This window comes from Solanum stenotomum, chromosome 12, assembly GCF_019186545.1.
Source record: "Solanum stenotomum isolate F172 chromosome 12, ASM1918654v1, whole genome shotgun sequence".
In the NCBI taxonomy this organism is placed as follows: Eukaryota; Viridiplantae; Streptophyta; class Magnoliopsida; order Solanales; family Solanaceae; genus Solanum; species Solanum stenotomum.
Genome location: NC_064293.1, coordinates 41985327 through 42009669, shown reverse-complemented (window position 1 = coordinate 42009669; position 24343 = coordinate 41985327). Strand labels below are relative to the sequence as shown.

General features: G+C 32.7%; 3 protein-coding genes across 5 annotated transcripts in view; all 3 read left to right on the top strand.

The window, feature by feature from the left end:
* Positions 1-1497: 1497 nt before the first annotated feature.
* The window catches only part of LOC125848255 (PHAF1 protein At3g51130), a 135275-nt gene continuing 112429 nt past the window's right edge, over positions 1498-24343 (top strand). The window contains exon 1 of the mRNA XM_049528091.1: positions 1498-1501. The gene's annotated coding sequence lies outside the window, so the exon portion shown is untranslated. The remainder of the gene's footprint in view (positions 1502-24343) is intronic.
* On the top strand, positions 7007-10791 carry LOC125848259 (agamous-like MADS-box protein TM6). The gene is made up of 7 exons (XM_049528095.1): positions 7007-7368; positions 7449-7515; positions 7610-7671; positions 8033-8132; positions 10039-10080; positions 10195-10239; positions 10348-10791. The coding sequence occupies exons 1-7, from the start codon at positions 7181-7183 to the stop codon at positions 10519-10521; spliced, it is 678 nt and encodes a 225-aa protein (XP_049384052.1). The 5' UTR covers positions 7007-7180; the 3' UTR covers positions 10522-10791.
* On the top strand, positions 12064-23447 carry LOC125848249 (uncharacterized). 3 transcript variants are annotated; one of them, XM_049528082.1, is made up of 10 exons: positions 12064-12349; positions 14199-15084; positions 15270-16105; positions 16200-16361; positions 16456-16510; positions 16891-17039; positions 17583-17669; positions 18355-18483; positions 20246-20382; positions 23229-23447. In XM_049528082.1, exons 1-9 carry the CDS (start codon positions 12278-12280, stop codon positions 20366-20368), a joined length of 2499 nt encoding a protein of 832 aa, XP_049384039.1. In that variant the 5' UTR covers positions 12064-12277; the 3' UTR covers positions 20369-20382; positions 23229-23447. The 3 variants fall into 3 exon arrangements, with proteins under 3 accessions (XP_049384039.1, XP_049384040.1, XP_049384038.1); XM_049528083.1 differs by lacking the exon at positions 23229-23447 and adding an exon at positions 20621-20804; XM_049528081.1 differs by lacking the exon at positions 23229-23447 and having other exon boundaries at positions 20246-20492.

Sequence of the window (24343 nt, the reverse complement as noted above, 5' to 3'; positions counted from 1 at the left end):
TTCCTCAATACGCTTTTTTCCTTTGATTTATAAAATTTGAATAAAAAATAAATCTCAAATATTTTCTTTTTCTTTTTTCGTGATATTACTGTAACCTGTTATATTTTTTTATTTCTTCTCATTGTTACTATAGAAAAAAAATAATTTATCTTTCCACCTTCTATTTCTAAGATTTTCTAAATTAAATCTTATTTATCTCTCCTTCTTATTATCATAACTATTAATTTATTATTATTATTCTCCAAATTTCTCTTTTTTAAAAATTTTTTCTCTCTTGACCTATAAAATAAATATATAAAAGAATAAAAAAAAAATCTCTTGATCAAGAATCATAGTTCTCCTTTTTCTCCTTTTCTTGAAATTTTAAATATTTTTTAATTTATATTTTATGTTAAAAAACTCAAAAGAAGTTATAAAATAGTGTCTAATTTAATATTTTTTTAAGACATAGTTATGATACGCACCTTTATATTATTATTATGATAAATATATGTACTTTATTTATCTCTCTTCTCACTATTACTACAATTTATTGTCTTTCATCTCTCCTTATCATTACTACAATTTACTCATTATTTTTTCTTAAGTTCGTTTTTTAACCTTCCATTTTTATAGTTTTTAAAAAATCAAAAATCTTATTATCTTTCTACCTTATTATCATAAAATCAAAAAAGTTATAAAATAGTGTCTTATTTAATATAAAGTTTTTTTTAACATATTTATGATACTCACCTTCATATTATGATAAATATATTTACCTTATTTATCTCTCTTCTCATCATTATTATGATTTATTGCCTTCCATACCTCCTTATCATTACTACAATTTATTATTATTTTTTTATTTTTTACCCTTTTTAGTAGTTTTTAAAATGAAAAATCTTATTATCTCTCCTCCTTAAACATATCTTTATTGTCATGATTTATTATTATTATTCACAAAAAAATTCGTCTTTTGATCTATAAAATCAGTTTAATTTTTTTTTTTTTTAAAAAAAAACCTTATTTATCTCTCTCCTCATATTACTACTATTTATTATTTTTTCTTAAATTCCTCTTTCTATCTTCTATTTTTTTAAAGTTTTTGAAAGAAAAATAATATCATCCATCTCTCTTCCTTATTATCATAATTTATTATTATTCAAGAAAAAAATTATTCTTTCCTTATTTTTTTTCCTTTTGATCTATAAAATTTGCCAAAAATATCTCTTTGACTAATTATTATAATTAGTTTTTTTTTCTCCTATTCTTGACTTCATATTTTTTTTTGTTATTTATGTACTATCTTAAAAAAATTCAAAAAATACTATAAACTATAATCTTATTTACTTTTTAAGTAGTTATATATATTANCCTATTCTTGACTTCATATTTTTTTTTTGTTATTTATGTACTATCTTAAAAAAATTCAAAAAATACTATAAACTATAATCTTATTTACTTTTTAAGTAGTTATATATATTAAGTTTAATTGATATATTTTTATAATTTCATATTTCAAATGTTAAATAAAAAAAAGTAGAAAAAGAGAGAAGTGACTACAGATAAAGTAAAATAAAAAAGTAACTCTTTTAACTTCTTTTCCTTTCCCATGTTTTCTTTTTATTGTAGTTCTTTTAAATTTTTTTCTTTTCTTTTACTTTTTACTCAATTTATTACCATCTTCTTACTTTTATCTATACTTTTTACTGTCATAAAAGAGAATCAAAAAATTATTTTCATTTTTCATATCATTTCAGTACTCTCTATACTCATTATTTGTAAATAAAAAAGATTAGAATGAGAGAAATAATACTTCATGGTGGGCATCATTTTCACGATTCGCAAATTAAATGTTAGAGGATATTTTGATGTCTTTAGATCTTTGGTATATTTAATTCCTGAATAGAATTTCGTTCTTGTTTGGCTAGATTTGTCTATAATAATTCTTAATCGACACATGTATATTCTAATGAATTCATTTATACAAACAAATCAAAAAAATCAATTTATTTAAGGTAGTAAAACCTTCTTTTGCTATGAGTTCTCTATTTTATCTCTTGCATAATTTTTATTTATAAAAGAAAGCAAAATAAATTTAACTGAAGTAGTAAATCTTTTCTTGTAATGATTCTTCCATTTTGTTAATTTACCTGTGCATTATGTGCTCTTTTGCCTAATGTCATTTGTATAAACAAAACAATTTTTTTATTTATTTGAGGTAATAAAGCTTTTCAAAATTTTAATTTACATGGAGTAAGAAATCTTTTCTTGCAATGATTCTTTCATTTTGTTAATTTACCTTCCGCTTATGCGATTTTCTGCCTAATTTTATATACAAACAAATCAAAAATTCGATTTATTTGAGACAGTGAAGCTTTTAAAAATTCAATTTACCTTGAGTAGTACATTTTCCCTTGCAAAAATTCTTTCATTTTGTCAATTTACCTTCAGATTACATGGTTTTTATTATGTGCTATTCTACCTATTTTTTTTTATATAGTTTTTTAATTGGTTGATTGCAATAAGTTCTTGAAAACCGTTACAACTCTTCATTCTCTATTACAACAATAAAGATATTCTTTATGTTAAAACTTTTCATTATCCTCTTTAATTGTAGGTTAATGATGCATTAGAGGTATTTAATAGATTATTGAAATGAATAAAAAAAATTCAAAAAATTGAGAAAATAAATAAATAAGAATGGTGGCCATAGAGAGGTGCCACATAAGATTGCTTAGATTCAACTTTAGGGTTAAATTTTTAAAAATCAGGATAAATTATTTGAGATGAATATAACTTAGATCTATGTTCCTGATAAGCTAACAATCTTAGTTGCTGTGAGTTTGCATGTCATTCATTACTAATGACTTAATTACTGTGAAGTGTGAACTAAATAATGTCCAGAGACATTAATATTTCTTGTAATAAATGAAGATTTGATATGTCTCGAGTTAACTATACAACTGGAAATGCATGCCACTCTGTTATAGTATATGAAATAATTGGGCCAGCTCGAGCATGTAATTGTCCTCCTCTAGGATAGCAAAATTTGCTCTCTTCATATCACGTTATAGACACTTTAATTATAGTAATTGCTTCATGACCTTGATAAAAATAATGCCACGAAGTTCATGTAATTGAAGAGTTTGAGGTTTTATCATATATATACATAAATTAAGTGTTCAGGTTAATTTTCATGTATTTCAATTAATAAGTCTATTGGGTATGGGTTATTTTTCATTAATATAAGTATCAATCCGACAATCTCGTTTTTAAATTATTTATACTATTTTTGGCTTATTTTTTATTTTACTCAATTTTGAACCTAAAACATATGATATGCTTAATTTACTTTAGTAACTACAGTATTAAGTTACACCCTTGAACCTTGAGTGCAACTACTTATGATTTATGAATATGGCACTATTAGCGGCAAGGATCAATGGTGCCGATTAATCACTTCACTAAAATTTTGTGTTATTTTATAGAATTAGAAAGTTACATTGTTTTGCTTCTTTTGCCTAATTTGTATGCCTAACTAATACAGTAGCATTCAAAATTCTCTTATTCATGTATTGGTTCCCTAGCACTTATAAAGCATCAAGAACTAAAATTTTAGGGGCCTAAGATACAAAGGTAAAGTTATATGTGATATATGAGAAGAATCCACATCGATAAGTTACTCTTTTAAGACAATCTCCCCCTCTTTAAGTTAATTTTTAATTCAATTCAAAATCTAGTTTTACATGATAGTCAGGTCCTTCGAATGTGGTTCCCCTGGGTCGTTTGATAGAGTGTATAAGAATAATGTTAGATAGAATGTATTGGTAATGCTTGCATTGATATACATAGACTAATTATTATGCATTGTTTGGTTTGATGTATTAAAAATATCACGTATTGCATAAAAATATTTATTTACAAAGATACCCTTCACAATTATGGTGAAAAAAATGTAAAAAAGCGTTTGAGGGACAATTGAGTCTTTAACTATGCTAATACATATATTAAAAATAGGGAACTTTCGCAAATAGCCACTATAATAAACTTAATTATGCTACATAGCTATAGTTTGCATATTTACGGGCTGCAAATACAGTTTATGCTGCCTCGTTTGTAAAGTTCACAGGTTTGTATAATTTACGAGTGCATTTGTATAATTCAGTTATTTTTGTATAAACTGGAAATAACAAATTTATGCAATTACAAACATCAGAAGTGTAAACAATATACAAATATATTATAAAAATTTTGAATTATACAAAAGTTATACAAATTATATTATACAAATTCCGAATTATACAAAAGTTATACAAATTCCAAATTATACAAAACTAAAAAGTTGCACCACATAATTGTAGCTAAAAGTAGGTCGTGAATTGTAATTAAGGCAAACTATAGTTATGTTAACTAATTAACTAGTATAAGTTTGCTTATACGCGTAATTTTTCCTATTAAAAACTCTTGCATCACTAATACCTAACAATTCATGATATTAGTAATACACTCCTTAACTAGAGCCATCAATATGGGTTAGGCTCGTTGGGCCGGCCTGGCCTAACCCGTGATTTGATAGGGCTGGACTACGATTTTTGGAGCCCATTTTAGAAAAGAGCCTTTTAGCCGGGTCTGAATAAACTTGTCGATTTGTGGAGTTTGAGAAATATGGATAGGGCCGGCCTGTGGGCCAAATAAAAATTAATTAAAAATAAAAATAAAATAGAGTATTAAAAATAACTGGAGTCTATACTCAAAATCTATTTAAAGTTTGAATTATTATAATTTAAATACAAATTATGTTTATAAAATATGTACTACATAAAATAAAGTTCCTAAAATTTCTAGGGAATTACTACATAAGCCATAGCCTGTGGAATATTATCATAGTTTTTGTGTTTTATTATGATCATTGGAAAACAATTAGGTTAATATTTCTATTTAGCTATTTATGTTTTTACTTGAAATCAAACTTCATAAATATTATATAAATAATTTTATTTGTGTATTTGATTAATAAGTAGCAACACTAGTCGATATTTATGATAATATTTTTAAATTATAATTTAATTTTAAAAATTATAAAAAATATACTTTTAAGAAAAGAGGGTAGACCCGGCAAAGCCTGTAGCCCACACACTTGTGAGCTGGGCCGACCATTTTCTGACCTACATAAAAAATGGGTTAGCCCGACCTGACCCGTCAAATTGCAAAGTCTGTATGGGTTGGCCCGGATAGGGTGGGCCAGCCCATATTGACAGTCTATCCTTAACACACAATAAAATATATAAATAACGCAAATATTAGTTATAAATATGGATAAAAGTCTGAAAAATATCTCAACTTTGGTCGGATTTGTTGTTGCGATACTAAACTTTCATAAGGACCTATTACCCCCCTAGACAATTTAATACTGTATTTTTTACCCCCTGAACTATTTAATAGTGTATTTTAAAGGTATATATATGCCCACGTGGACACATTACTATTTATAATTTTGCATTATTTTTTATGTCCACGTGGGCAAATATATATGTTTAAAATACGGAATTAAATAGTCTAGGTAGGTAATAGGTTCTCATGAAAGTTTAGTATCGCAACAACAAATCCGACCAAAATTAGGATATTTTTTAGACCCTTATCCCTTATAAATAACATGAAAAAATGTACCAAATAAAATAATACTAATACAGAGAGTTAATGCATGCATTATTTTACTTAGGGAAAATACATAAAAACCCCCCTGAACTTGGCACGAAAACTTACTTTAGTACTTAAACTTTACGGGTAATTATTTACCCCCCTTATCTCTTTTAAAGTGAATTTAATATCACCCAAACAGCTGACGTGGCAAGTCAAAAAATTTACTGCGCGTAAATATCAAAAATTAAATAGAAAAAGAATAAGTGGGCCCCATTTTTTTCTTTTTAGCCAATAATCTTTTTTTCCTTCATCTTCCTCACACCCCACCACCCCTCTCACCTTCAACCACCATTTGCACCACCTCTTTCTTCTTCGTCGAACCCCCCACCTCTTTAATTTCTCCTTCTTTGAAACCCCTATCTCGACCCTATTTCTCCTCTTAGAAGCCTCACCCTCTTTTTTTTTCTCTTCATATTTGCAGCCTCAATCATCATTGCATCGCCTTTTTCTTCTTCTTCTTCTTCATTGAACTTTCCATCTTCTTTCTCTTTCTTTGAACTGCCCCACCCCACCTCCATTTCCTTTGGATCTGTAAAAGGGTGTGACGAATAGGGAAAAAATAGAAAGCCAACAATTTGTTCTTGCTTCAAAATTATTATTTATGGTAGTGTTTGAATGTGATGAACTTGAAGCTCTTTTTAATGGAAAAATTATAATTTCTTAATTTCAAATTAAATTTTCAGTCATTAAAAATTGAATGTGTTTTTGTGAGAATGATTTTGACATTTTGGATCAATCTTTCAATTGTGATCGAATTTGTTCAATTGCAATCGTGATTGAGTTGAGGAACATGGCTCTTATTTTTTGAATTTTTTTTGCTTTCTAAAATTATGAATANTTTATGTCCACGTGGGCAAATATATATGTTTAAAATACGGAATTAAATAGTCTAGATAGGTAATAGGTTCTTATGAAAGTTTAGTATCGCAACAACAAATCCGACCAAAATTAGGATATTTTTTAGACCCTTATCCCTTATAAATAACATGAAAAAATGTACCAAATAAAATAATACTAATACATAGAGTTAATGCATGCATTATTTTACTTATACCAACTATCCTTGAGTCCGGAGGAAATGAAAATGCCCTCCATCTCGGACGGCCTGATTGAACGGGTGGGGCGGAAATATCCCCAGTACATGAATGTGGATGCTGATACGTGGATGGGGAGATGATGAATAGAAAACGGAATTTACAACCGTAAAAAAAAAAAAAAAACCCTTAGGTAATGGTGAATAAGGAGTTGTCCTGGTCAAAGAGCCGACATCACACGTTAAACAGTAAAGATAATGAAAGACACAGAGACTTTCACAAAATAGGCAAAAGCTTATAGTAGTGCAGTTACTACACTTCTATCTTTCTTTTCCCGATATAGTTTCTCTACTAACCCGCCCATCTCTCTTCACTTTTTCCTCTCTTTAACTTCATCATTCATCAACAATGAACATGACCCTTGTTTCATCATCTCCATTACAACAATTTCTACTTCCTCCAGAATGGGTCGTGGAAAAATTGAGATCAAGAAGATCGAAAACTCGACAAACAGGCAGGTCACTTACTCCAAGAGAAGAAATGGTATTTTCAAGAAAGCTAAAGAACTTACTGTTCTTTGTGACGCTAAGATCTCTCTCATCATGCTATCAAGCACCAGGAAATATCATGAGTACACAAGCCCAAACACTACGTATGTTATGTTCTCAACACACACACACACACAAAAATTACTTTATTGAAAAAAAAAGAGGTTTAATGTTTATTTTCTAGGACAAAAAAGATGATTGATCAGTATCAGAGTGCACTTGGAGTTGATATTTGGAGCACTCACTACGAGGTATAATTTCTTAAATTTTGTGGTTGAACTTTGATTTAGTATACTCTTACCCTAGAAATTGAAATCAATTTGTAATTTGAATGTATGTGTGCAGAAAATGCAAGAAAACTTGAAGAGATTGCAAGAGATCAATAACAAGCTAAGAAGAGAGATAAGGTAATATTAGGATCATTATTTCGTTTTCGTTACTGTTCTTTCTTGTACATATTGTGTACTACTCTGCATATCATTGCTGTTACTTCACCCATATTTGTATTCCCTTTTTCAAAACTATTTGAAAATGCTTTATCCTTATGAGGTAGGGCTAAGATATGTGTGCACTCTACCCTTCCCCTAAACCCTACTGGTGGATTACATTGAATATGTCGTCGTATTAATAACATAGCTTTTAACTTTCTAATTTGAGCAATTGAAGGATGGTTAATGAGTTTTATCATGTGATCATTTTTATTTTTGTTTTTGGTATGTGTAATCAAGCAATGATAATGAAATGTCTGATGTTGGTGTCTGTTGATAGGCAGAGAACAGGGGAAGACATGAGCGGACTCAATTTGCAGGAACTATGCCACTTGCAGGAGAACATCACTGAATCTGTAGCTGAGATTCGTGAAAGAAAGGTTATTATTCGTACCTTACTCTTTACATTTTTGGGGTTATGCTAATCTAGAATAAATTTTATCCGTTTGTGAAGCTAAATGGACCTAAATTAAGTACTCAGGATAACTTTAACTTTTATCAAAAAATTAAGTACTCAGGATATCTTCTTTTATCAAAATTGTGAAATAGTGTATATTAGATGTTAGGCAAAGTTCACTTTATTTTAATAGTTCTTCAAGCTGGTCTTGTTCTACTTGCCAAAAATGCCAAACATTTTGTGACAGGTGAAGCTTTGAGCATTCAAGGTTAGACTCAAGGTTATTTGTAATACGTTAAGGTCAAACCATGAGTGTCTGGGTGTCTAAATATGCATTTATAAAATTCGTGACCACTTCTATCACAAAAATGATACGTTTGAAAGAATTGCTACTCAGTGACTAATTGATGAGTCGACTTGCCTAAATTAGGTTTGTCACTCTTAGAATTCATTTCAGTTGACTAACCTGAGCTAGTTGAGTAATCTATCTTCGTATTATTAGTGACAGAGTGATATGTAGACCTACTAGAGGCAGGTTTGTCACTGCCAAGGTTTTTACTGGTTGACTTCATATCATGATTCAATTGGTTAGATCTGATAGAGCTATGACCGAAGGATTTGCGCTTGCTATTAAGTTGCATTTGCAATTCCTGAATATCTTCCTGAAGAAAATTCTTTTCTATTCCACATATGTACTTCCAATATTTTTCCAACTCTTTCTTTCCAAGAATAAGTGTAGAGCGTTCACATGCAGCCGTTGAGTAAGTCTTCATAGTCTTCAATTGGACTTGATTAGCTTCTAGAGTTTTGGCGAGAAATATGTGTTTTGGTACTTGTTTCCATAGAGGTCATTTGATTACTGCCTTGAGATCTTGAGCTTTAATAAGTGCAGAATCTTCTTATTTAATTTTGCTCACTCGAGATGATTCTTTCTTTAACAGATGTTGATTGAGTTCTTCCCATACAGGTATATTAGCATATAGCTATTTTACTTGACTTCCCTTCATATGCTTCTATGTGTTAAGCTGCGTAATCCTGCATACATAGAAAGCACTTACATTAAGCTTGTCATCATTAAAACTAAACCCTAACTGTAGAAACTTTAAAATAGAAGGAACCAATGCTTCAACCCCTTGATCAGCAGCAGCATTAGTGTCCACAACAATTTTTGGAACCTCTCCAACATCATAATCACAACACACTTCAAATACCTTTTCCATAAGCCATGTAGCTAGTTTGTGCCACACACAATGCGTGACACACTTGATCTTTCAAACATAGCCCTCTGCTCAACCCTCAATCTCCAGAAGCCCAAATCATTGGGTTTTCACTCAACAATAGCAACTCGTGCACCAAAACATTCACTAAGCTTAACAAGCCTTTTAAAACGGTTGGCGACACTACAAGTACGTTGAGGCCCAATTCTAGTTGTGTTGAAGCAGTATGTCACATTGCAACATAAGAAAGTTCATTTAGGCGGTTGATGGCTGTGTTAGTCAGGGGATGATACCATTAGGGCCTGTTGAAGAGGCTTAGTGCAATCTCAAAAATGGTCTCCGTCTATGTAGGTGGTAGCCATGGAGTGAGCTAATGTGCTTTCTTCTGTACCTGGATGGCCTTTCATTGCTATAATTGTTTGCCTTGCTATAAGATTTTGCTCCCCCATTTTGAATCAGTACTTGGTAGAGAAGACCATTGAAACGAAAAGAATAGTACAGTAGTAATATTTTGGTGACTCATTCATGTAATTGATCATAAGATAGGTCGATCAAACTACATTTTAGTGTTCTCTTTTTGTGTTTTACATCGTCATCAAATAAAATTAGAATTAGTTTTCCACATATATTATTTACGTTCTTAATTATAAGAGCCTCTATGATTTCCTACAGTACCACGTTATCAAGAATCAAACAGACACCTGCAGGAAGAAGGTAAGTTTTTCATTGTTAATTCTACTTTTTAATATTTTAGATGAATTCCTTTCTTTTCATTTTGCCTGGGACATATTACAAAGTGCAATGGGTTCTTCTATATGACAAAAATAGGTGAGGAACTTAGAAGAGCAACATGGAAACCTCGTACTTGACTTGGTAAATATCTCTTGACAAATTCAGTTCATATGCTGATTTATTTGTTTTTGGTTGATTAATGGGGGAATTGTTTACTAACACAAAAAGTACGTAATTGCTTTATCAAAGGAAGCAAAATGTGAAGATCCGAAGTACGGTGTAGTGGAAAATGAGGGGCATTACAACTCTGCTGTGGCATTTGCGAATGGAGTACACAACCTTTATGCTTTTCGCCTACAACCATTGCACCCCAATCTTCAAAATGAGGAAGGATTTGGTTCTCGTGATCTACGTCTCTCCTGAAGATATATCAATTTGCAGCAATGACGGTTAAACCTTAAATGCTGAGTTACTTATTCGAATCAACTTCCCAAATTATATCTTATTACTAAAAAAGTTAACTGCAAACACTACTACTTTATCTAATTAATTAGGTTTTGCTCTGAGTCTGGATTTGGTTCCTGTCCTATTTATTGTATTAAGCACTTTATTATTCTAGGTGTTTCAACTCCTATATATATGGGTGATGCCTTGAATGTATGTTCAATTAATCAATTTTCCATTTCGACATGATTGTTAGCTGTCCATACCACTAGGTTCTTTTTAGAATGTTATGCAATATGTATCTTCATATGTGAATCTAGTTCTTAATATTTTGTCATCAATGGAGCTAATCTGTTAAATTTAACTTAAGATCTATATATGTTCTACTTAGGTCATTCTGAATTATCTGATTCATCAAATTTTTTCCCTGTACTTGTTATCTTAGATCTACCACACATAGATTACATGTCAAAAATGTATGTATTAGGTAGCTGTATCCAATTGTAACGATGCACTTATAAGCTTTGTATATTATCATGAATTGTTATAAATATGTGCATCCACATTTTTTCTTCTAAGGAAAAAAATTAAAGAGGATCTTGCAGGGATAAAGGTATCAACAATACAACTTTCGTTTGAACTGGCATAGTCAAATAATTCCCCGAATATGCTTTTGCTTTAGATCCGTTTGGCACTATGGATGCTATTAGGAAATTGTGTGGTTAAAGATTTATCATCTATTACATATGCATAAAAAAAATATTGATTTCCTTATAACATGATTTTCTATAGAAGATATTTAGTTGAAAATTCCTTCATTGTCCTTGTTAGAAAGTCGACACATAATTAGGGAATTGTGTTCTTTAGAACTTTGTTTTGGAAGAATTAATTTTAGAAAATAGTTGTGTTTGAAAGTTGTTTTACAACATTTATGAATTATGATTTTCATTTAAAACTTTGAAAAACATATAACAGAGTTTGAAATTTTTTTAACAGTACTGAATTTATTTTCATTCAGCTGAAAATTAAATGAAATCTGAATATTACAATACTTATATGTTCTCTCAATGAGGCTTAAGGCCAATGGAAATATTTCATAATTGGAACGGTAATACCAAGTTCGTTTTACAGATTACTTTTTTTATTATTATTATTATTATTTTATTTTAAGGATATAAATATTTTTTTTAATCTTTGTTATAATCTCTAAATTAATTAAAATGAAGAAGAGATTTGAAACTTAATAATTTGAGTATTTGAAATTGTTTTAGACATGTATATTTTTGGAAAAAAGTTTAAAGTCTTACGAAAGAAAATCTCAAAACTTCAAAACAGGTATAAACCCACTTTTAAAAACTTGAAAATAATTAAAGATTTTAAAAAAATCTTTGACCAATGCAAGTTCCAAAAATTGAAAATCTATGCAAAAAAAAAAAAAAAGGGACGTTAAAGTATTACGGTAACGGCGAAAGGAAAAATCAGTATTCCGTGAAGCATGCTACCCACGCCGTGACAACGCTTCACAGCAAAAAAAATAGAAGCTATAAAAACATTTCCCAATCCGCAAAATGTCACTCTGTCACCCAAGTTAGCGATTCCGAACCATCACCGTGAGTTTAATATTCCCCAATCCACTTCTAGAAATCAGTTTTCTCGCTTTCTCGAATCAGAATTGAGAATGATATAACTTCCTGGCTATGGAATCAACCTGAATTTTAGGGTTTACAAGTCGGAGATGGCAAATTCTGCTCCACTTCCTGTTTCATGGATTCCTGAAGATGACCTCCTTCTAAAGAACGCCATTGAGGTTTTTCTCAACTCGATGTTATTTTTTTCGCATGAATCACTGATCGTTCTGTTTTTTAGGATTTTGTGTTAATGTTTCTTCAAATTTTCAATGTTTAAAACACCTCAATCTATTTTAACATTGGAAAATTAAGTTGATAGGATGATATAGGGATGTTAAGACTTTTTTAGATAGTCTAAGGTAGATAATTTGCCGGAAATGCGAGGTACACAGACTGACAAAACTCATGCTCTTAAATCTTTTTGCTGAAATTGTGGTTAAAGAGGAGAATACTGGGTTGTAACAAATCAATGCGAGAGATTCCGCGAATTTTAGGTGTTTTTTGCTCTAGCAGTTGCTTATTCCGTGATTGGATGTTTTAGCTGCAAGCAGACTGGGAGTGTGAGATGTGTGTAGAATAAAATGATCTAGTTCTTTTGTATATTTATAGATCATGTGATTGTAGATACTTGTACGTCATTATTGTTTGAAAAATGTTCCGAAAGACACTTATGCATCATTGTTGTTAATAGCTAAACATTGATTGCTATAGGTACTCCAGTTCTTCGATTTGATGATTGGCTTTGGGCCTCGTTGTGCCTCTTCACTGTTTTACTATGAACTAGCAGTTTTCCAATTTGTACACTGAAGACTAGCTTTGGAAATTTTTTAGTTTGTCTCTGTGAATCGGATCTTCTTTCTATATTCTTCTTAATTTCCATCTAGGCACAATTAATTTCTTTCTTTCTTTCTTTACCTTGGCTCACATATCAAAAAAATAAATAAAAAATGGCTGTCTTCTGGTTGGCTAGTTGATAGAAATACTTCAGTTATTTTCTTTGAAGTAATGTCTGTCTCTTATCTTTTCATCGTCTTACTGTTGTCTTGAATATACTCAACATCTATTTTTTTTAATTAGCACTCTAAGTTGCTTCATAGCTTAGTCTTATCAACAAGACTGAATAAATGCACGGCTAACTTAGTCAACATAGGAAGAGCGAAATCGATGTGAGATTAGACAGGATTGCGGTACCCAAATACAAACAATTCAGTGTTTAGGTAGTCATTCTCAGAGAATGAAATGATGATGAATATGTTACACATAGAATCAAAATATGATGGCTCAACATGGGTGTCATGTCATAGCAGATGCCTACCACAATGAAAAGTAGGTTTAGAACAGTCATAAGAACAACAATTTTATATGGGAGGAATGGTGAACTGTTGAAGTTCCACACATCTCAAAATGTCGCGCAGAGATGCGGATGCGAAGATGGATGTGTGATTATACAAGCCTAGACAATATTAGAAATGACCACATTCGCGAGAAACTAGTAGCACAATTTGAGTATAAAATGAGAGGTCACTTGAGATGGTTTGGTCATGCCTTGCTTCGACTTCAAGATGCACTGGTCCATTAGGTATGAAACCATGATGCTTGAACGTGTTAAAAAGGGATGAGATAGATTTAAAATCACTTGGCAGGAAGTTGTCTCGAAGGACTTATAATCTCTTGGGATTCATGCAGATTTAGCGAAATATATGGCACAATGGAAGGAAAAAATCTATATAAACGATACCTATTAGTTGAGAATATGTTCTAGTCATGTTAGCACTTTATTTTACACCCTATGCCTTTCTAGAAATTGTTTAGTGTTCCAAAGATTTATATATCAGTAAAAAATATAACAAACTTCTATTACTTTTTATCTTATTATTATTTTGTATAATATTTGCCAGAGATGAGTTTATATAAAGTAACATGGTCAGTGAGGATTCATATAAGTCAACCCAACTTGCTTTGGATTGAGTCATAACTGTTGTTGTTGATTTTTAAAGAAACTTTCTTAGTTTTCCTTGTATGCTGCAGGCTGGTGCATCCTTAGAAGCACTTGCTAAAGGAGCAGTACGATTTTCTCGCAAATTCAAGTTGCAAGAGCTGCAGGATCGTTGGCATTCGCTTTTATATGATTCAGATGTTGCAGTTCCAGCTTCTGCTCGCATGGTTGAGCTTGAGCATTCAGGGATCAATCCATTGTCAAAGTTTAACAGATCTGAAAATCTTAAAGGAAGCAAAGATGTTGCTGGAAAGAGGAAAGCAGACAGCATTCGTAGACGATACTATACTATGCGGAAGAAATTTCGAAGTGAATTTTTCAATTCCACAGATCTAGGCTTTCTGGATGAGCCAAATCTACATGATTGCAATGGACATGGAACTGATTTTAGGCAGGATGTAAGAATTGAAGCTCAGGCTCGTGATGGGAATTGTATGCTTGGGGATTGTATCTCAGATGATCTTGGGCTTCAAGAATCAGATCTTGATATCTTGCGCCATGCTTTCCCAGAAGAACTTGGAGACATGCCTGTCTCCCCTGCCATCACTAATTCTCATATAGCCTACAATGGTAGGTGTTCAATCTCAGTAGACGATAATGGTCCAGATGCAATTCTAAGAGAAAGTAGGTTTCTGGAGGGGCTTTCTACTTCATTAAGAGAGGAGAGGAATTCTTTTCAGCCTGATATGGAAGATAGAGAAATTACGGATGTTCTTAAAGATAATTCCATTGACTTTGAAAAGTGCTCGGCTGTTAAGAGGCCTCGCTTATCACAGTTATCTCCTGAGAGAAAGATCTTCAGTAGTCCTGAAGGAAAACAGTTGTCCACCTTCCGTTCAAGGAGTGATAACCATCAAAATATCTGTAGTGGTCCTTGTGGATTTGGAAGTAGACAGCATTCTCGCTCCCCAAAATCAGGTGAGAACTATTTATTTCATACACTGGAATTTCCATCTGTTTAGTCTATTCTCCTCCTTTGGAACACAGTGGAAAATGTAGCAGTATGAGTCTTGGAGATATGCAGTAAGCCATTAACAAGGGCATATCCTGATGATGGCAATAGTAATGATAGTGTTCATGTGTGTATGTTGTTGTCATTTCAGGAACTATGTTGGGAGCCCGGACTGGCAGCACTGATTTTATTGATTCATCAGCTACCTCAGATGGTGAGTTCGCGGATCTCCCAGATTCCCTCTTAAATCTTTCAAATGAGGATGACGTCCTTTTGGAGGTAGATGGCAAGGATTCAGCGGACAACTTGTGTAAAGAGAATCTTAAGTTCCTCCCAGATTCTCCTTGTGATATTCCAGAAGGCGGTTCAGATGACCATGAATCTGAAGTAATCAAAGAATCAAACACAAACATTACAGATCCTGATGATTTCAATCCTTTAGGATCAGAAATGGAAAATTCTTCTCTACATGGTCAAGATGTCAGAGCTGATTGTGAAGTTAATGTGCCATCCACATCAGCATTAAGTCCTGATATAAAACAGCCTCTTGATGGGAGTAAGCTTTGTACACTTAACACTGAGGACACAGAGATTCCTTGTAATGATGATATCTTCTTGCTTATCCACCCTTCCACATCATTTGCTTCTACCACCACCCAATCAGTTGGTCAAAGTTCCATAGACCTGTCATCGCCTTGTAGTAGAAGTGAACAAAGAGTCAACTCCTTCACTCGTGGAAAAGATTCTGGCAAGTCTTTTGCATGGACTAATAAGGTTGTACCAAACGTATTTGGAGAAGCACGACCAGTGCAGCCAGCCGTTGGTAGTACTGCCCATTTAAAGGTGTCTGTTACTACTGCTTTACCTGTCCTTCCTGGTGCTGCTAACAAGGGTGTGGGAGTCGCAGGTCAAAGCAAATCATTGCCTGTAAACCCAGTAGTATCTAAAAATGATGTGCTAGAGGAGGATATTGCTAGAGTTCAAGGGGTATCAAAACATGAAATATTATCTATACTTTCTTCCATAAATTGCTTACCTTCTTCATATGGAACCTTTAGAGCTGCTTATTTGTTGGCAGCAGGTGGGGGACACTCCAGCTACTTTCATCGAGGCACCAGAATTTGGTGAATCAAGTTCTGTCAGGGTAGCTGTTACAGTGCCAACAATAAACCCTTCAACATCAGAAGTGGAAGATCCTCAGAGTGATGATGATGTACCATGTTTTTCTGATGTTGAAGCTATGGTAATTCTTGAAGTTTCCTTCTTTAAGCTAATCTTATCTGCAGAGTTACCAAATTAGATATAACATTCTTTGATTTTGCGATTTCGCTTTTCAGATACTAGAGATGGACTTAGATCCACATGATCAAGACTTATATGCAATTAGGCAAGGTAAGTTCTTTGAAATTGAATGGAGTGTGTTCATTTATAGCTTTTACTGGGGATAAATCATGTGCAGTACCAGATGTGTAAAACTTGATGTTCCTTCTCTGTGGTATCACTCTTACATATGTTTGTTCTTCTTATGATTGATGTGCCAATTTTATACAAAGATTACATCCTTATTTGGTCATCCATGCATTTAAAGGCGTGCAATTATTTAATGCTGTAATTCACATAGCAAGAAAAAAGTCGATTACCAAACGTTGCCAATGGGTGCGTTATATTGTGAAGCCAATATTTTTATGTTAAAATGAAACAGAAAATGCTTATTATTATGCTAAGTGGTGTAGATTTTTATAATCTTGAACTGCTGGGTATGTGATATTCAGAGTCCAAGTATCAGTCTGAAGACTTTAGAAGGACAACCATAAGATTGGAACAGTGTAGTCGTTCTGGTGTGCAAAGAGACATGACTTCTCGAGGGGCCTTTGCCATCCTATATGGTCGTCATCTGAAGCATTACATCCGAAAGACTGAGGTAAATATCCCAGATTGTGACCTTCTGCATCTTTTGTTATTCAATTGATTGATTATATTGATGCTTTCTGCGTTCTCCTTTACAGCTGCCCCCCTACCCCAACCCCACACCAACAGTCACTCACACTCTCTATCTATCTATCTATCTATCTATCTATTTGTCTTGTTTCTGCTGGGGAAATTCTCTTCCACATCTGTCATTTCTATTTTCCACGTAACTGTTCCTTTTGAGGTTTTAATTTTAATAGTATAGTTGATATCCGACATTTTCATGTGGCTGTTCAATTGCTCCCTTTTGGGACTATCTTCTTGCTCCTAATAATACAATGAGCAGGAAAAAGTCCCTAGGTCGTATATGCACCAAAGAAGCTACATAAGCTCCATTGCAAGATTATAGTCTTCCTCCTATTAAAGTAATAGATACAAATAATATATACGGATAAATTTCTTCTTCCTATGAAGAAACTAAGCTTGTGTAACTGATCATTGCAATTCTTTCCCATTTTGTGTGTGTATTGTTGACCAAGGCAACTTGTCTTTGTAGGTCATACTTGGAAGATCCACAGATGATGTTGAGGTTGACATTGATTTACGAAAAGAAGGCCGTGCTAACAAAATATCTCGGCGACAGGTAGAATTATTTAGTAATCATCTTCTATTGCATGCTATGACTTTGTTAAGAAGGATGTTAGTCTACTCCTTGGAACTTACTTCTGTGTTTTTGATTTTATGTACTCTATGAAAAGGATACTTGTCAAACAATACGAGGCATTGTGTTGTATCTTTGTTTTAAGTGCCTTTTGACGTTACACCTTGATGTTAAAGCTCCAGTGAAGGAAGATTTTGTTGGCACTTTTTCATGCTTTATGTAATAATGTACGAGCATAGAAGTGGTGCCGCCAAAAACACACAAAGGATATTAAGCTTTCTTGCTTAATAACCTTTACTGTGTTATTAAGCATAGGACGTCAACAGTGTTTGACTGATGATGTCTTAAAAAATTTAAGGGTTACTCTTACGGAAAACAAGGTAATAGCACTTGGATGGTGAGAAGACAAGGTGATGAAATTAATCCTCTGTTCTCTTATACATATTATGAAACAGTCAGTTATAAACAATATATTGCTTTTTTCGTTGAAATCATTTTGGTGGAGTTAGATATTTGAAACGTTCTTTAGATAAGATTGCCTTCTATGTCAGCTTATAAATTTCGTGGAAAATATAGTCAGATTGCCTTCTTTAGTTAGATATTTCCTTATAGTTTTGTATTAAATGGAAGGCCTTTTTAGGACATTTCTCCATGTTTTCTTACTTAGGCAAGCATCAAGATGGAATCGGATGGATCCTTCTGTCTGAAGAATCTAGGGAGGTGCTCAATAGCAGTGAATGGCAAATCTGTTGATACTGGGCAGTATCTGACCCTTAGCAGTAGTTGTGTGATAGAGGTACGTCACTCTCCTTACCTTTAAGGGACAAATTTTCTTGCAGATTACCTACATTTAGGTCTTGGAAGTTCTGCTTTGTGGTCAATAATACTTCCTTCCTATGAGTCTGGTTTCTTATTTATTTAATTGTCTGAGATGTTATGTAAGCAAATATGACACATCGCTTTTCATGTCAATGAAATAAGGATGTTCAAACCATCCAAGGTTATTTCTAGAGATGAGTTGAGGTATTATAAAGAAAAATTACATAGCATTTGCTGAAAGTTAGTGTATGAAACACATCTTTGATATACTTATGACAGAAAAGGATTGATTGTTAGGTAGTAGGATTTTGATGTGGCATGCATCTTTTTTGTCATTTTGGAATTCAACATTTGTAAATCCTTTATTTCCAACATATCTAAATGTCCAATGTTCTATATCATATCTAAATGTCTACTGTTCCATATCATATCTAAATGTCCAATATTCCATGTCATATCTAAATGTCCAATGTTTCCATATCATATAATACAGAACCACAAAAGTGTCATTTTAAACAACTATGGGGTCTCAGGTTAAAACTGGCCTTGGTGGATAGAATTATTTTGTACTTGTTGCTGGTGGGAGGTGGTAGTTTAGTTATAACATTGAAGTAACCATTACTAGTTTAAAAAAAAAGGTTATAATATTGAAGCAAATAATCCCAATTTATCTCCTCATATTTAAAAATATTTATATGAAAAATATTATAGTTATGTTACACGGTTTTAAGTAAGGAAATGATTTATATAAGGTAAAATGTAAATCAATTTGAAGTCTTAAATATGAGTACTTCTTACCTAATTAAGACAATGGAAGATATTAAGAAGATTTTAAATTGATTTCAAACTCCTAAGTACCCAAAATTGGTTGACCAAACCGGGTATGGATCCCACATCCACACCCATGTCGTGTTGACACGGGTGCAACACCGAAAGTGAAGAGTTTGAGCAACTTAGCTTAAAACACAAGGATAGATTGGAGGAAGGAGATATGAGAGCGAGTGCACAATGAATTAGGGAGGGAGTGGAAGTGAAACAACAAATATAGGAAGACTGGATCTGGGTTGTGGGTTAGAGGAAGCAGGAAAGATATGACCCAGGGATGTTGATGGTTTAGGGCATTGAACGTGTCACTAGTGGGATAGAATGAGAGCTATAGAGAAACGAGGATTGATGAAGAAAACTTAGAGAAGGGATATGAAGTCGTTTTGGATTTACTAGGGGCAAACATGTCTATTTGAAGCTTATCTAGATGGACCGTATATCCTGATAGATAGTTTGCTCTTCCTTTATCTGTGCATGTGACCAAGAAAGGCCATCTAACAACAAAATAACTCCACCACCACCACCACCTTGATCATTAACTAATTGGAGTCTGCTAAAATGGTTACCTTACTTGGTTGCAAATGTTCTCCAAACAATAAACAAAAATGTGCTTTTGTAGATTTCCTGTCATTCCACGATTTTTCCTTTTATTTCAATTTCTTCTTAAGTGCTATGACTCTTTTCTCATCCCCTGATTGCTTTGTGGGATCACCCTCCCCCCCTTATGGGGAGTCAATAGTATAATTGGTGAGTGCATTGTTTAGTCACAACAAGTCACAACAATGAAGTGAAATTCCATCTAAGCTAATTTCTAAGATGGCCTGTCACTTCAACTATTTTATATTGTGGCATTTTTATTGGCAGGAGTGGTCTTACAGTTTTATTAACTTATGGAACATACTGAACTTTTACAGATACGGGAAATGAGTTTTTTGTTTGAGATGAACCCTAAGTATGCCAAGCAGTACATAGAAAGCATTACCCAGAATAAAGGAACAGTTAGCAAATTTGAACGGTCACCTGAAAGGAAACCATGATGAACACCTTTAAGGTATCTTTGTTGTTCTTGTTCTGTTCTGTAAATTAACCTTATGTTGAATCAACATCTTTTGTTGAGGATCAGTTTCCTCTGTTCATTAATGGATGTGTAGGTTGTATATATCTCTTTATGTTCCTGTGAAAATGTCACCTAACCTGCCCAGATCCCCTTATTACCTTGTTTCTTTTCGTCATCTCTATGCGGATAGTTTCACTGGGACTCAGTTTTTCTCTTCTGGAATTAAATTTAGGAGAAAGGAGGAGAGAAATTATGATCACATAGCAGCCTAAAGAAAGATTAAATGTCCAAATGGGAGAATCAAAGTTTTACAGAAGAATTTGATCTATAGCTGTCTAAAGAAAGATGCCCATTTCATTTACAAATATTTTCTTCCAGATTAAACTACTCAAATGTAAATGCTGTGAATAGAGTTTGATTAAAAAAATAAAATATCTCAAGTCTTTTATTCTCGTATTTCAGAGGTTTAATTATATATACAATTTGCCTCCTTTTCTTTTTTCTTTCTGAAAGGAGAAGGATGATTGCAAATTGATGAGTTATTATTTGTTTTAATCAACTCTAATTATTTGCCTTGTCCTTCTTTAAGTCCGTAGAAAGTCTCTGGATTTTTGTTTTCTCTGGGAATTAAATGGACTACTTGTTCATATTAATTGAAGTGGAAGTGGGTTGAGAGCCATGAAGTATCGGGTCAATTCTCACCGAGACCAAATATTACGATAGGATATTTTCTAACCTTCACGAGCATAAATATAATAATTCCATTGGCCAAGACTTTGACAAATGGGAAGAAAGATAGCAAATATCCCATGTATTAGTTGAGGTGCATGGTGCCGGTACCCAGTTATCAAAAATAACGTATCTATATATCTGTTAGTTTTTTTAAACATTCCCTTGAACTAACCACTACCAGTAAAGATCTTATCAATCACCGTAATGTTTTTGAGGCTCTGACTTCTGATGCGCCGTCTCGATCTTGTCGTTGATTCTTCATCATAACAAACCTATTCCTAGAGGCCTGCCAATTGTATCTATCATTTGAAGTGTAATATGCCAAGCTTCTTTCGATTGTTTTAGAAGTTCAGATTTTCGTCTCTTATTCCCTTTTGCTTCTTTTGACAAAGTGAGTTAGGAATCTATTCCTCATTCTATAGAAATTGGAAGGTGGATGCATCCTAAATAAATACGTAACAGATTAGAGATTATTCGCCAAATCTATTAATTGTTCCATGTCCTACAAACCTTTCTTGTTTCTCTTTTTATACAATTTCCATGAGTGCTACTGGAACGTTGCACGCATTTCTTCTTCACTATCTTGTAAAGGTCAGTTGGGATAACCTTGTATTAAACAAAAGAACTCCTTGAAATTTGGCAATGCGAGTCGATTACCTACTTGACAGTTCATATTGACTTCTAACAACGGATATCATAGGGATCAATTTCTCCTATGTTTGAATAAAATGGTTTTAAAGATAAGACAGTAGTACATACATACAATAGCGAATAGTGAATCATCTTTCTCCGATTAGGTTAAGAAATGAGCTAGCGACTGCGATTAGGTAGAGGGCAGCCTTTATTTTATTGTTCCCACTTTTTTTTTTTATAAAATAAAAACACAATGCATTCAACAGGTTTGGGACCCTAACGTCTCTCTGTGTGATTTGGTAGGGAGTAACCTTACTTTATTGTTTCACTTCTTTATAATGGGATTTTTAATAATGCACTTACACTCTGTTTGAATGGTTGTTACATACTACATAATGTATCATATTGTATTTTGTTGTATTGTGTTGTACGGTATTATTTTAATGAATATGACGTTGGCAAGATTGTATCATTTTTCATGGTTACATAATGTAATACATCAATAATTTAAATGATAAACTTACAAGAATGTTGGGTATGAGTATAGCTACTACAAAAAAGTAGTAAAGGATAAAATAGCATTATTAAATAATAAGTAAAAATAAAATGAGAAAAAATAAATAAGGCAACAACACGATTATACTAAATTAGTAGTTACACTAAATGATACTTAGTTTTTGTTATTACCTAATAATACAAAAAATTAAAGTAACAATCAAAACAAACATTGTATTTAATTTAACAAGGGATAACAGCCTTCCAAATAAGCTGTTAAGATGTTCGGACCCTAACGGTCACCCTTAAGATGACATGCCAGACCAATGGGGCTAATAGGGGATGGGTTAGAATTTTTGAACAGCACATCCATATTCTTCCATAGCAACCAACCAAATATTCGTTACACATTTTCCAGTTGTAAGTGATCCTTGATATATTCTTAAAGACAAAACAGAGAAGTGTTCAAAGAACATTGGTGCTAATTATAAGCTTTTTTATGAGTAACAATTTGAATGTATAATGTGGCATTTAGAAGTACCAGCGGTATCAAATGATTGGGTTGGGTGAAATTGAAACGGCTGGCTTACAGTAATTTAAGTCAAAACCTAGCCTACCACTTAAAAGTTGTTTCAGTAAAAAATTAAACATAGCTGAGGTGTTGGACACCCTTAAAAAAAACCTCGGCACTTCTTTTTGTTCTGACAAATTATTTATTTAAGAAATTAAGGCGTTAGGTCAAACTGTAGGAAATATAAGTGTATCTGGCCAAATAAGCTGGCTGCAAGTAGGTTAAACTGCGGGTCACTATTCTACTTCTCTAAACCACCTTTGGACACATTATAGATTGTACTTTTAAGTTTTAACATTGTTGTTAGGAAGGTTCTTGAATGTGCTATTAGTAATGGAGAGTAGAATGTAAAAATTTTATTTGACACAAGATTTTCTCTAATGCTAAGAATGTTATCGATATGATGCAGAAACGAGTGGCTGCATCATGGGAGATAGGAGTGATGTATGAAGATATTTGAATGCTCTTGAGCATGTTTGATTATATCAATTTTATATATTCCAATAAAATAGCTCATTGGTTAGCTAGATTTTTCATTTCTTTGCTGAATGAGATCTCTTGAGTGAGGTTTTCTCCAAGTTGGATTGTACATGATAACAATACATTTGAATCACGCAGTCCTTGATACAAGTAATACAAGAAAAAAGAAGACTTTTAACATTTTGGATGGTGTCGAACATTAGATTGGTCTAGCTTTACGAGTAATTTTGGTTTTAAAAGAAGCAAAATTTATCCAACCAAGAGCAAAAAATTCAAACTTTGTTCACTAGAATAACAGCCTTAAACAACTAGCAGTCAACCAATTGAAATGCCACCTTTAGTGAAACGCAAAGACAAATTATTGGTACCTAACTTTTTCGAGAGTATAAGAAAGTGGCTCTCTTTTAGTGGTCGAAGCAAAGTGCTTACTACTCAATTAAAAGTGGTTGCCTCTCAATCAGTGCAAAAACAATTGCTGTTGAACTAAGTTATTCATCATGTCCTCTACTTGCCCCTTTTGAATACTAATTCTGATACCTATTTTGTTAGTTATGACATCAAAATAAATATATTTGAAAGAATAAAGCATCAATTAGCTGGAAGAATATTGGAAATTTTAGTAAAAAAATATATTGTAAATGAAGAAAATGGGAGCCTGAAATGAACCATAAATTGGGGACCCTATAAAACATTTATTGGCAGTGTCACAGAAAGGGATCCTGTATCATTTTCCCTTCCCTTCAATAAGCAAATTTAGATGACATTTTACCCGTGAGCCCACTTACCAAAAGATAATATAGCCAAATTTTGCGTACTTTTTTGTCTCGAATTGTATGTCTTGTTTTCTTCTTAAAAATTGTTCCAAATTATATCTACCTTTTAAAATATTGGCTTTTCAGTATCTTGATATAATATATTTTAAAATTTTATACTTTTTTTCTTCATAGTTTATTTTTAGGCTTCATAGTTAATTCCGCACCGTCTATTTCACCTTTCTTTGTTTGTTCCCTTCTTCGGACACACAGAATATATGCTCACGCATCC

What these genes read in the sequence shown, in the direction of transcription:
- LOC125848259 (XM_049528095.1), top strand. Translation starts at nt 7,181, where the DNA reads ATGGGTCGTGGAAAAATTGAGATCAAGAAGATCGAAAACTCGACAAAC. An exon ending in TTTGGAGCACTCACTACGAG is followed by an intron (nt 7,516 to 7,609) that starts GTATAATTTCTT and finishes GTATGTGTGCAG; the next exon opens with AAAATGCAAGAAAACTTGAA. An exon ending in GAAACCTCGTACTTGACTTG is followed by an intron (nt 10,240 to 10,347) that starts GTAAATATCTCT and finishes GCTTTATCAAAG; the next exon opens with GAAGCAAAATGTGAAGATCC.
- LOC125848249 (XM_049528082.1), top strand. Translation starts at nt 12,278, where the DNA reads ATGGCAAATTCTGCTCCACTTCCTGTTTCATGGATTCCTGAAGATGAC. An exon ending in TTCTCGCTCCCCAAAATCAG is followed by an intron (nt 15,085 to 15,269) that starts GTGAGAACTATT and finishes TTGTCATTTCAG; the next exon opens with GAACTATGTTGGGAGCCCGG. An exon ending in ATTACATCCGAAAGACTGAG is followed by an intron (nt 17,040 to 17,582) that starts GTAAATATCCCA and finishes TTGTCTTTGTAG; the next exon opens with GTCATACTTGGAAGATCCAC.